Source organism: Triturus cristatus, chromosome 2_2, assembly GCF_964204655.1.
Source record: "Triturus cristatus chromosome 2_2, aTriCri1.1, whole genome shotgun sequence".
In the NCBI taxonomy this organism is placed as follows: Eukaryota; Metazoa; Chordata; class Amphibia; order Caudata; family Salamandridae; genus Triturus; species Triturus cristatus.
The window spans coordinates 171,177,369-171,190,907 of NC_140582.1; the positions used below are offsets into that span (position 1 = coordinate 171,177,369).

A 13,539-nucleotide genomic window follows, 5' to 3' on the forward strand; every position below is an offset into this window, starting at 1 on the left:
ACATCTTGACTTGTACCTTCTGCATAAACCACATTCACACCCCCACCAGACATACACATTTTTGCAAAATGGCCGGGTTTTCCGCACTTACGACACATAGCATTCTTGGCAGGGCACACACGTGCGTCAAGAAAATGCGAAGGAAAGCCACACTTATTGCACAAATTCCTCGCATAACCACTTTTCTTTCCTGATTTGTTTTGCCCAAACTTATTCACAGGGAACCTAGTACCTCTCTGATCATTATTACCTCTGGTTTTGTCATTGTTCTTATCTTTAGAATCTTTCAACTCTTTGTCATCATTGTTCTCTTTTACCACGCCCACTGCGCTTTTCTCAGGTTTGAGTTCATTAGAGGACTTCTCAGACAATTCTATACTTTTCACTATCCCAATAGTTTCTTCTAAAGAAGGATTCTTAAGTGTAAGTAACTTTTGTTGTACCTTTCTATCGCGACAGTGGACAACAATTTGGTCGCGTATTAGCTGCGAACAAAAATGTTCAAATTCACACTCAGACGCTAGTATGCGTAAAGCTGCTACATAGGAAACAATACTTTCTCCAGCCCCTTGTTCCCTAGTAAAAAACGTATGTCTAGAAACTACTAGGCTGCTCTCCACATCAAACTGAATTTCTAACATTCTTATTGCTTTATCATATTTATTCAAAACTCCTTCCTCCCCTGTTGCCGCAGGTAAAGGAGGTAAGTGTTCAAGCACAGCTTGTCCTTCAAAACCTAGAATGTGTTCTAAAATGAATTTTTTCCTCTCAGCGCTAAATCTTGAGCCCCCAATCGCCCCGAGATATTTTTCAAATGCCCTGTGCCATATTTTCCACTTAACAGGGGGATCTCCTGAAAGCTGTAAAAAGGGGGGGGGGAGCTTGTACATTCTGCATATTGTTTTACGTTATAAGCGTGTGTCACAGTGGAATGTTACAAAATTATGAGATCTAAATTAAATTTGTACTGTAGAACACAGTAGATAAATTCACTTATCCCTAGAAACTCCTCTATATAACACAGTTACTCTCCCAAATAAATTTGAACTATGGAACACAGTAGGTAAAGAGAAATTCGCTTATCCCTAGCACAGTTACTCTCCCAAGTAACTTCGATCTTTTCCTTTGTGTCAGCGTAATGATGTGAAGTAGTCAGTGTACTTTCACCCTTTCTTTTCCTGTCAAGCGCTTATTTCTGAATTAGTCGTTACTACTGAGGAACACCCCGATTTTCAGGTACCAACACTTTATCGAGGTCGCAGCGACACTGTGGACAATTACACAGTTGCGAGCAGAAAACGGAAAGTCTTGCCGTGTTGTGTCTTCTTCGCAGTGGAACAACTTCTTCCGGTTCCTCACGTCACATTCCACGGCTCTCGGCTCTCCCTTCGCACTGTTCCTTTGCGCAGGTGCAGGAACACTCGTTACGTTCCTTAGTTGCCGCGTCACACTCGACGCAAGACACGGTTCCAGACGTAGCCTCCTGGCGCATGTGCAGCTTGAGAACGCTTCTCACATTCGATAGTCACAGCCTTCGCTGAATCCCTGAGTGCGTTCTAATGCGTCATCAGTGCACTTCTGTTATCGACGGAGACACATCGCACAGGAGCCAAACGAGAGAGGATCCAGTGAGAACGGTAGGTCCTACCTCACTCGAGACCAGTGTGACCACAACGATTCCTCTCAATGGCACGTCACAGGCACATCCGAAAAGGTAACAAGATCACCTCCTGTTGTGAAATGATGTAAGCATTTATAGCTTATACTTGAGTCCGTTTGTTTTCATCAGATTTCACGGGATTAAAGGTGCTGCAATCGTTGAGTACCTTTGTCGTATTCCTTCTTCCGTTATGTATAATCACTGCTTTCTTCTGATCTTCTCCACCAAAAAAAATTGGACTTGACGGTGAAAACGTTTAGAAATACGTTAGAGACTTCTTTCTTCACTGAAAGCCTCTACTGGTGTGCCTTTGTACGCGTGAGTGGAGACTCAGACAGATCTCGTCGCCAAATTTGTAGTAATCACGCTGCAAATGGTGAAGATGAAGCACCAAGTTTATTATCTGTCTGTCTCCACAGCTCCCAGGAACCAACTGGTCAGCTGGGAGATTCAAAGCACAACACTCCATCACCATGACACTGACATCACAGTGACCATGAACATGCACATGCATATTACGTAATTACACTATAAAGAGGAGACTACTACACATAGTGAGATTATAAAAATGAATCTAAAAATGTGAGACACAAATGTTGAAACAGCCGCTTATGTTTCTGCCTGCCCCTGTTATTGCACATAGTACACTGTTTTAAAGAGGAGGTGTTTGTGGTCCCGTCTCATTGGGAATGTGGGGTGCAGTGGATCCTCCCTATACTAATTAATGTCTCAGATGGTCCTCCCTGGACTTCTGGAACATCTTCTCATCTCCATTTTTAATAATACTTCTTTAATGTGCATGTGTGAATGGTGGTGACTATCAGGGGTACATTGAGAAATTTGGGTCTGGAGGGCCCAGGGCAATAATAGGTTATTGGGTCCAAATTATGTGGACTCGGGTCTGTCATCTATGGTGTCTTGGGCTTTCATATTTCACATTGTCAAACTGGGAACAAGATACATGTTTTAGCAAATGTCACTTATTGTAGCAAGGCATACCAGTCCAAGGCTGAATCAGCGAGTTTCTAAGGTTTAGAAACTCTTATCTCTACAAAGTATCAAATAACACTCAATAAATCATTGTCCAGTCAGCATTTGTTATATTAAAAAGGATAAGTAGTTTAATACACACAAAATACTCCCACTAAATATAAATATTTACAACATGGCAGGTGAAAAACACATTGGAAATTCTCTTCATGTTCCTATTCTCATCTCTCTGTATCCCTTTCTAGCAGTTAGAAACTGTGAGTGGAGAGTTCAAGAACAAGGGCTTCACCTAGCTAATTCACAATGTTGCATCATCATTCCATCCCTCACTGCCACTTACAGGGATCAATCAACTGGCTGTCTCAGCCATTGAACAGTATTCTGGGAAGAAACTATGATGCCGCCTTGGAGTGCAACTAGTTAACATCTCCCTCACAGCAAAACTCTGCCCACCCAGTCCTGATTTATTCCCTCTACTACTTCAATTAACCTCATGTGGTGACGACAGTCATAGATCCACATTTCCTCCCTTTATCCCACATGGCAACCTCCTGCAAGTCAATTTACCAGGTGATACTTTTAACAGATACAGAGATTCCATCAGTGTGTTTTTTCTTCTGCCAGGAGAAGCTTAATCTCCACATGATGGACATATTGTGTTGTGGATTTGATCTGCCAGCTCGTGTAACAGAGCAATTAACTGGCCCAGCATGGAAGTTCAGTGCATGAATCTCCCTAATGCTGGCACAGGAAACTGCCAAATTATTAAATATGTGAATGAGCCCAGATTTATCAAGTTTGAATTCATGATTTGTTCCAGTACCACATATTTGAACAAATGGTAGCAACGCAGACTTTTCTATCGTATTACAACCTGGAATTACAGTAATTCACAACGGAAATAAGTAACACACAGTTAAAAAAATGACAATATATTCCAAATGGGAGCGTGCATTGACTTTTGGTCTCCAATTAATGTCATGTTAATTTACTCTTGGCCCCTTACACCTCAGTGTTACCTATGTGAAGATGACAAGCTGAGTCAGATAACAGTATTTCTCACTCAGCATGCAACATTTTCCAAACACATAGTTGCACGTGGTTTTGTGCAATATGTGCATGGCCTCTTACAACACCCGCACAGCAGCTGTCCATGTATTAAAAGATGAGCTCTGTTTGTAATATTTCTAAACCATTTTCATATAGATCTAACAGTAGATGAGACTCCATGATGGGATTTCACATTGAAGCAGAGATCCAAAAACAGAATATTTAGGGGTATTCATAAGCTAGAATCTGCATTTCAAAAAGTACATGATGCATTTCTTTTATATCAAGGGTAAATGAAGGATCTTTTTAGCATAAGGGCCTTATGATGAGTTTGCCGGTGCTGGAGTGGGACTGCTCCGCTCTCGCACCGCCAAACCAGTGTTTGAACCACCTGCTAGTTTTCTCCTTTCTGTGGGCGGTACTTTGGCGTTCCCACGGCGGCACCACAATGGGAATGTCAAAATTAGTACCTGCACAACATGAACTGCTGCAGTCCATGTTGTTCAGGTACTGTGGTGCATGCACACAGGGGGCACAACATGTGCCACCTTGCATGCAATTCATGCCTTGAGACACAGGTGTCGCCTCACCATCACACTTTTCATGGCTGTCAGACCACCATGAAACGTGAGGCGGTGAGGAAACTTGTAATATGATTGGTGGGGCAGCAGCTGCCCCACCCAACATATTGGGGCCTCAAGACTGCTGCACCACACCAAGGGATCTCTGATCACTGGCGGTTGCCGTGCTCCCAGGGCAGCCCATCTGCCCTGGTCATAATTGGGAAGTCGGAAGACCGTCATCGCAGTGTCCCCGTGAGTCTATGGCTCATACATTTGTTCTAGCTTAGTTTAAGCCCGCACAATTACTTTTTGTTGAAGGTGTTGTGTCCATTTCCTTGTTTGTGATTTTACTAGCCATTCAGAGTCCCCTAATTGCTTTTCTGCATTCCCTTGACCCCCTTTTGGGTTTTTCAGTCAGATGGACTGGCATTCTTCATGTGGTTCAAAACCTAGCTATCAATTTTTCAGTTATCTTCACTTGTCAGATCTCAAACATCTCACTAGCAACAGATTTAAGAATTTGAAATACTGAACTTAATGCTTAATGCTTCAATGACAATTTTGTCACTCTCTTAAACTGAGTCTACATGTGGCCACTGCACATTTTACCTGTCAATTGTCACTCGAGTGAAGTTTCATTGTGGAAGCAATCGTCTGTGGGATTCAACAACAGGGGTGAAAGAAAATCAAAATAGAAGATTAGGGTCACTTTAAAATCAGCAAAGGACCTAACAAGTGGAAATAAACGTAAACAGGCATTGGCAAACACACCAGTTCCAGATTTACTGTTCTAGTGCATGGAGATAAGAACATTAAAGACAAAGAATCAAAAGGTTGACTGTATTGAGGGTTTATATGCCCTTGATACACTCATGTTTTTGTTTCTATGTCTATTGTCAGTTGGCAAGGCAGATTTCATTTTAGTCCTTCTTTACTATCCATTATGTTTATTGTAATAAAAAGACTGGTTCTGTTGCCGCCTAACCTTTTTTTGATTTAGAAATAAAAAGCGGACCATATTGAAGACAAGGGCGGCTTCAGTTACGCCTTCTTTTTATTTCGATGGAACAAAAAAAAACAAATGTGCCAGTACTTATGAGAAGCTGTCATGAGGGAAGGGCATGAGGGGGCAATGAGGAGGTCAGTCAGCACGTAGCACGAGGCACACGGGTCAGTGTGTGGTGTGGGAGGAAGACAATGTGAGAGGTTGGCAGGTGGGGGAACAAGGAATGCACAAGAAAAGGAGTGAGAGAAATATGAGGGTATACTAGGCAGGAAACAATAAGGCACTAGGAAAGTGGGGCAGGACAACAAAGTAGCAAGTGTTGTAAAGAGGACCACCTATGGTAGCATGGAGGTCCAGGATGTAGATATGCTAGGGTGCGGGTGGAGGGAATTAAGAGTGCATAGGGAAAGAGTATGGGGCAGAAAGAAATGAAGAGAAGCAAGACGAGGATCATAGGAGGAATCCGGTAGCACTGGAAAAATATACCTTAATATAAAAGTAAAAGCACCTCATTGAAGGTAGAAAGGTGCACCCTAACAGACACTAATGCCAGGAGCAGAGGAATAATCTTCTGGCCGGAGCCAAGCAGTGATTAACAAGTCTCAAGCCAATAGATAGAGGGGCTATTCAAAAAATGCCAATGGAGAAAGGTGGCGGTCCAAAGCCCACATGAATTATATGTCTAAAAAGAAAGTCCATTTGACCACTGTCAACCCTCATCTAAAAAGGGTTGCTCACGGTGTCATAAGTAATGATGTTTGTGGCCTGCCCACTTTATATGTTGCATGCACTGGCATGCCTCTTTGACAGGAGAGTCAGGAGGGTGGATTAACTGTGACAGAGGGAGGCAAGAGCCATGAGCATTATTTTGCTACAATGCCAGTGGAAGTGACATCACACACCCGTTGACTTCAATCGGATGGCAGGAACTTACATCATGGGACCTTTACCCTGCATCGCCAGAAGTGATACCAGAAGACAGTGATTTTGATGATATCTCAATAATTGGCATCACTGAAATCTAATGTATGCCCGAAAGAGGAAATGTGTTACTAAATCACAAGGAAATGACAAGAGTTATAAAAAATCATAGTGGTTAGGCCCACTGGTATTTAATTTGACAGCATCATATATTGCATATGAGTTATGTTGTTGGTTTGTTAAGTCTATATCATTGTTAATAGGTTTTGATTTATGATCACTTGCAGAGCACAGATGTGATGGTTCTGTTCAAACACATAGGGGCAGATTTATAACGGACTTGCGCCACTTTTACGCTGCCGTTGCGTCACTTTTGTGACGCAGCAGCGGCGTAAACCCTGCGCCATGTTGCCCCCCATTTACAACGTGACGCATCTAGGGAGATGTGTCACGTTGTAAAGCTTGCGCCACATGTGGGCGTACCTGCACAGGGGGGGGGGCGTTCCGGCGCAGGAACGCCTCCGAAAAGTGGCTGAGTGAAATCTACAAGATTTCACTCAGTCACTTTTCCGGCCATGCTGCGACAAAACCCTGCGCCTGCTTGAAGCAGGCGTAAGGATTGACGCAGCATTGTAACAATAGGGCACCCCCGAGCCTTGCTGCAGCTGCGTCGCGCTTGCGACACAACTCCAGCAATGCACCAACCTTCCGCCATCAGATGCGTCACGCATCTGTTTATCCTTGCGCCACGATGCGCTGCATTGTAAATGCGGCATATCTATTGTGGCGCAAGGCTAAACTTTTGTGACGCATCTTTCCTGGCGCATCCCTGCTGATTTGCAGGGATGCGCCAGGAAACTGCCCCATAATTTTTAATCAAACGTGGCAATAAGTTTAAAGATGTGAGTTTTTTAAAAATAATTTTATTTTGTATTCTAAAAAGTGCACATTGCAGTTCTGAAGTTATCTATTTTAAACAGAAAGTGCTCTCTCACACTGTTCTTGGCGCTGTTTTTGCCACCTCTGAGGCCAGGGTCGCAAAGTCAGCGACAGGGTTTGCAGGGGCAAACCAGAGACCAAGCTGAGACGCCTGGCGACCCCTAAATGATGTCTATGGTAAGGGACAGGGATTTTCTTGACAATTAGACACAAAATGTTTTTTATTTTTAAGTATAAGAATGAATGGCTTAAAGAGGAAGAGGAAGAGGGTTCAGCAAATCGCTTCTTCAACTCTAGAATAACCCAGTAATTCAAAATTTGACCAAACATGCTTTCCAAGGGATGTATCACGTTTACAACAAATGACAGAAAACCACAACTAGTATTTCACAGTCAGGCACTTCACCAGATAAGGTTTGGTGGAATTTCTGAGTTGGGAACAAGATGAAAGTTGGGGATTACCATGGGAATCGGGTGCTCTAAACACAATTCTGATGGGAATTCCTAATTGCTAAAGGGCTTCTCAGGGTACCACTTAGAATGCAGTGGTATACCCTTATCCCTTAATTATGGATACTGAAGTTGTCCTAAATTCCCAGTTTGGGATTACTCAAGGGGTATTCTCCATCTGGTTACATGAAGCCCTCAAAGGCTTATACTAAGAAAACTTTCAAGGCTTCCAAGCATTTAAAGCATGAGACATAGCATTTGCTTTGAATGGTTGCAAAATATACGTTTTAGGGGTGATCCAAAAACAATTAAATCTACACCTGCCTAACCTTTGCAGAATGTAAAATGTGTTTTGGAATGCGCATGAATCGAAAATAACCAAACATGAGCAAAGCCAAAAGGTCTGCCATTAACTTCCAGCCTTTTGGCTTTGTCAATGTTTGTTTTGTTTTGACGTGGTTTTTGTAAATCTAAGTAGTCATGAGATCTGCAAGGCCCTACTTGATATTATTTAAAAAAAACACTTACTAGGAGAAAACACGTTTTTGGTCTCGAAAAGCCCTCATTACCACATTAGTGTCTAGCACTTGTGTGTGGAGGTGATTAATTTTAGTAAATTCAAAAAGTCTTGGCTAACACTAGCACTAAACTTTCTTGTACCCAAGTGACCTGAGAAGCAAGCACTGGCAGAACAATAGATCTGACGTTGCAAGCTGTGGGATGGTTAATTTCTTTTTTACGTTTCATTGCAAGTATATGCCACAGAAAGAAAAATAAAATTCACTCTTGTGGCCACTATACTAGTAAAGCTTTATTTTTATTTTTTTAAACCTTTCATTTGTGCTGTTATTTTAATTTTTATTATTTGTGAAGGAGACAAGAATAAATTACCCTATATCAAAGCACTCGCATTGCAGGCATCTACAATGGTTCTATAACACTTTATAACTTTAAATAGGTTGCAGAAAATTAATCATTGTCTAACTAGGCACACAAAGTGTAAGCAAAATGAATAACTGGTATTTAAAATGAAAATAATAAATAAATAAAATAAAAAATGACAATGCAAACCAGTTTTGTCACTGAAGAGAACGGAACTGATCCTTGGCAGACGTGAAAAATGTGACAGACTTTGTGCAGTCACTCAAAGTAAAAAAAAAATGTTTATGTTGCATATTTATATAGTGCGAACTCGACCCGAAGGTATTGGAGCGCTTTACATGAGCACCGTATTTACATTACACATTCAGGCACGGGGAGATGAAGTGATTTGCCCAGAATCACAGGATGTGGACGCGACCGTGAGGCTCGAACCCTGGTTTCCTGCACCAAAGTCGGCAGTTTAAGCCTACGGACCACATCCTCTCCCCTGAGTTGGCGGACCCACTGCTCAAAGCTGTGTGCTGTTAGGCGAAATACAAATGTGAGTGTCAATGTACCAAGCCAGTGGATGAAGTCTTCTGACGAAAAGCCATTCTAGCTAGGTATATTTTCGCTGATATTGTAGGAAGGGTCTGTGGGGGGGCAATAGCCTGGTGAGACAGCTGAAGCTGTCTCTAAGGCAGACCTAAAATGTGATGCACTATGTACTTCCGAAAGTGCACAATTAGAGTGCAAGAGATGCCTCTGGTGAATTCCTTACCTCTACTGTACTGGATGCCTTTGTCCCACTTTGATGTCACAACGTAGACGTAAATTGAAATCTGAGTGGAACAGGCTGGGAATCCGGACGTGCAGACAAGCAATTATTGCAGCATTAATGCCAGATAACACAGCTCTAAATATTGCTTTTACAATCTTTATACGACATGCATACGCACCTTCAGACAGTAACGGGACTGGCTTGCCATTACGCTATCTTTTAGGAGCTATTCCGTACCACACTGCAACCCTTTTTATGCTGCTAAAATTGATCCTATTTGACTACTCTGTATATTCTGCTGTTACTTTACGAAACATTGGAATGCATTTATGGCTGATTGTTAAGACCCGAAATCGAATGCATTTTATATGTCACTGTCATTGTTGTTTGCACATTCTGCTTTTTATCATTCACTCATCAGTGAAGTTTTTAAAGTAATTTGAAGATTTTAATAATTATTGTCCCATGTATTGCTGCTGTAATTTTGAGGTGTTCTTTTAAGGTTATTTTTATATCCAAATAAAGCATTCTTTCTTTACTGTACTGGAACAGTGTCAAATGAAAACCAGGGTAGACACGAGCTAATCACTTGCTTCTGTTTTGCGAATCAACAAATACCTTCAGGAAGGGGGAAGATTTTAATGGTCAGAAGATCAGAGATTGTCTGGCAGAAGTGTTCTCTTGGTTTCAATCTCACCAACTCAAATGCAACCCTGAGAAGTCAGAAATCATCTTCTTTGGCTCCCCTCCTCTGGACGTTTGGAAACAGTGGTGGCCTGACAAAATGTCGCCACCCCAGATGGCAGTTAACACAGTTAAAAATCTGGGAGTGAAAATGGATGATATGTTAGCCATAAAAACTCAAGTTCAGACAGTGACTGGCGCATGTTTTGGACTTTTAAAAATGATTAGGAAATTTCTCTATCTATTACCAACGACACATAGGAAGCTAGTCGTGCAGGCCCTCATTACTTCCAGATTGGACTATGTTAATTTCCTATATCTTGGCCTCCCGGAGTGCTTTCTGAACAGGCTTCAGATTGTTCAGAACTCAGCAGCCAGAGCGGTCCTGAAGTTAGGAGCCAGAGAATGGATTTCCCACCATCTGAAGAAATTACACTGGCTCCCAGTCCGGTTCAGAATTCTCTTCAAAGCCCTAACCCTTGCCTTTAGAGCTCTGCATGGGCTGGGGGCACATTACATCCGGAAAATAATTTTCTACTACATCCCGTGCAGATCGCTTAGATCAGCCCATCAATATCTGATCATGGCGCCGAGTTTCTGTAGAGCCCGCTGTGGAGGTCGGTCTTTCCATGTGCAAGTGGCCCGCGCTTGGAATATCCTGCCTTTATCCCTGAGACAGACCACTACCCTTCTGGAGTTTAGAAAGCACTTAAAAACTTGGATGTTTCAACAACTACCATAACTGATCACCTTAATTAATTTTGGTCTCAAAGTCTTTGCTCTTTGTCTCTTCTGTCATAGCGCCAGGACACTCTGTCGAGTAGCTGTGCGCTCTATAAATCCTTGATTAACATAACATAACATAACATTTGCATCTTTATGGGAGTAAACCTCGAATTTAAGCAGTGTCCTCAGCCCGACCTTGCTTTCCAACACCTGGATATCCAAATAGGGTGATTTTACTGTTTCAGTTTTTCACTATCCTTTTTTTGCAATGCAATCAACTCCCAGTTTATGGGTGCATACATTAAAGAGTGTAAGTTAATCAAATGCTGCATAGGTTTAGTCAATTGCATCTCAAATATTTTTTTCCTTCTGCAATGGAAGCACTATTTTGTGTATACACAAAATATGCTTCAGTTGTGGAAAAGTCCACTTGTGACCAGAAAAAAAAATCTTCATACACTCACCAAAACGTCCCAGGTAGTAAGTGATCTATGAGATAACTTCACTTTTAGGGAAGAAATTCAAATTGTGGTCTTAAAACTGATCTATTTACTGAAGGGAATCATGTGCATGTTTAAAAAAATCATTATTGTAAAATCATTATTTTCAAAATTATGTTGTCAATAATGTCATACTAAGACACATCTAATACATCACATTTACAAAAGGTTTCCGTGTTATGTTCTGATTTGTAAAATGATTTCACGCTTATTATAGTGATAACTCATGTCAAGTGTTTTAAATGCACATTAAAAGTGTCTAAGAATCACTTAAATACCTGTAGTATTGCTAGATCAATATTGCATTGCTTTGTTTCAAAACATTTACAGTATCTTCTTTTGATAGGGTGTGGTAAATGGTTTGACCGGCACACTAGAGTTTGGGGAAAATGGAGGAAATCCAAACATTTATTTTGAAATTCTGGGAACAAACTATGGTGAAGATCTTGGAAGAGGCATGCGGAAGGTGAGTGGAAAATGATCAACTCTAATGACATTATAAATTCCTGGCGACTTAAAACACTAACTTATTTTTATCAACCCAAAATAGCATTCCTTAAAACCTAGCGTCAAGGTCCGAAATGTGTAAGGATGCGACCTGTTTCTCAGGAAGAAAACTATGTAGCCTGGACTTAAGTTCAATTTTGACATACACAGACTCTGGCCAATAAGTACAGAAGTTGGTTAATTATATATTTTGGAATACAGATTGGGTGGGTAATGCGGTTACACAATGCAAGATGCTGTTTGCGTTAATGAGGAATAAAGAGCTGTTTCAGTTAGTTTATTGGAATTACTTCAGCCATGTTGAATTTAATATATGAACAAGCTGTGTTACATGTTATATAGAGAAAGAGATCATTAAGCCGGGTTAGAGTCAGTAGAGGCGGACGGGGGATGGGAAAGTTTAGGAGTTATGTTAATGCACTTGCAATCATGCCTAGTTATTTTCCTGTTGTCATCAAAGGATCGCTTATGCACTGTGTAATGTACTAAAAGGTACACATTGCTTGATAACTGATACATATTGACGACTGTAAATGGTATAACGCACTGCATTGTACAACAACTATGTACCAAATGTAACTAAGTTTATAGATGACTCCCAAAAACTTAGAAAAACCAAAAAAGTGTCTTTTAAAAATAAAAAAGAGAAAAAGATCATTAAAATGCCACCAACATAGTCATAAATGTTTATATTGCTAAGCAAAAAAAAGTCTTGCGTGCAAAACCAGAGTCTGACGCCTAAGGAATCACAGAGAATGTAACAAATACCTGTGCATAGTAAAATATCTATTTATCTTTTAATTTGTTTTATTTATTGATGAGAGGATATTATAGAGTGCTCCCATTCTCCATTCTGAGCTGAAAGTCTAGAAAAGGAAGTGTCAGCTTTGGGTACAAAGTAGGGTCTTTCAAGAATGATCAAGGAAGGTGGAGCTCCATTGCTTCATAGACATTCTTATTTCTATGTCAGTATGAAAGGTTTTCTCTTCATAGGTTTTTCTATCTGTAATTATTTTCATTTGGTTCTCAGGATTGGATCTACATAGTTCCATAGCCGACAGACTTTGACATCTCAGGATCTGTTTCTTAGTTTAAAGCATTTGAATTGTCATTGGGTAATGAGGTGTTCAGTTGACGAATGAAGATTCCTAATTATTGAATAATTGGGGAACATTGTCAGTATTCTGGGGCTTTTCCCCAATAATCTAACTGAAAACGTAATCCTTGCATTCATTTGGAGGCAAAAAAGAGTTTTCGGGTTGCTTTGATTTAATCACTTTTACGAAAGAGTAAACACATTCTTGCAGCCTTTGCAGCCTCATGATGAGTTCTTTTGGGAACCTTGGGTAAATAACTGTTAGACATGGAATCCTTAGCATGGTTTCCCCTGAATTTTGAGTCTTCCGCCTCCTGCTTTTGATGACTTCGTTTTTGCTGGCTTTAGGACCCTAGACATTTTACCACAGCTAACCAGTGCTAAAGTGTGTGTGCTCTCTGCTTAATACATGGTAACTTTGGCTTATCCACAATTGGCATATTTAATCATTAATTAATATGAGTCCCTAGTAAAGTGCACTACAAGACCATTTTAAAAAAACACAGAAGAACTGTTGGCCCTTTTTGCACTCCCCATACAATTTTGGGTTACAGGAAGAACATGTGGATGCTTTTGTAATGCCAGTAAATCACTGTGCTTGAGCATTTGTGAAGGGTATTTTCATTTTGTAGTCGGTGTTCCTCATGGAAATCAGGCAAATCAATTTACCCCTCAGCAGCTACCCATTCAGGATGCTCACCATGTCTGTAATCTATGGGGTCCTGGAACTTTTGCATCCCGGAAGGAGGGGACAGAAAGAGTGGTTATGAAGAGTTTTATGGGCATTGCCAGTCCCCTGGCGACA

The 13,539-nt window shown here is 41.0% G+C and overlaps 1 protein-coding gene across 1 annotated transcript in view; it reads left to right on the forward strand.

The window, feature by feature from the left end:
• GRID2 (glutamate ionotropic receptor delta type subunit 2) overlaps positions 1–13,539 on the forward strand; it is a 2,613,212-nt gene that overhangs the window by 1,544,429 nt on the left and 1,055,244 nt on the right. The window contains exon 8 of the mRNA XM_085641143.1: positions 11,478–11,597. Within this exon, the coding sequence (XP_085497269.1) occupies positions 11,478–11,597 (120 nt within the window). The remainder of the gene's footprint in view (positions 1–11,477; positions 11,598–13,539) is intronic.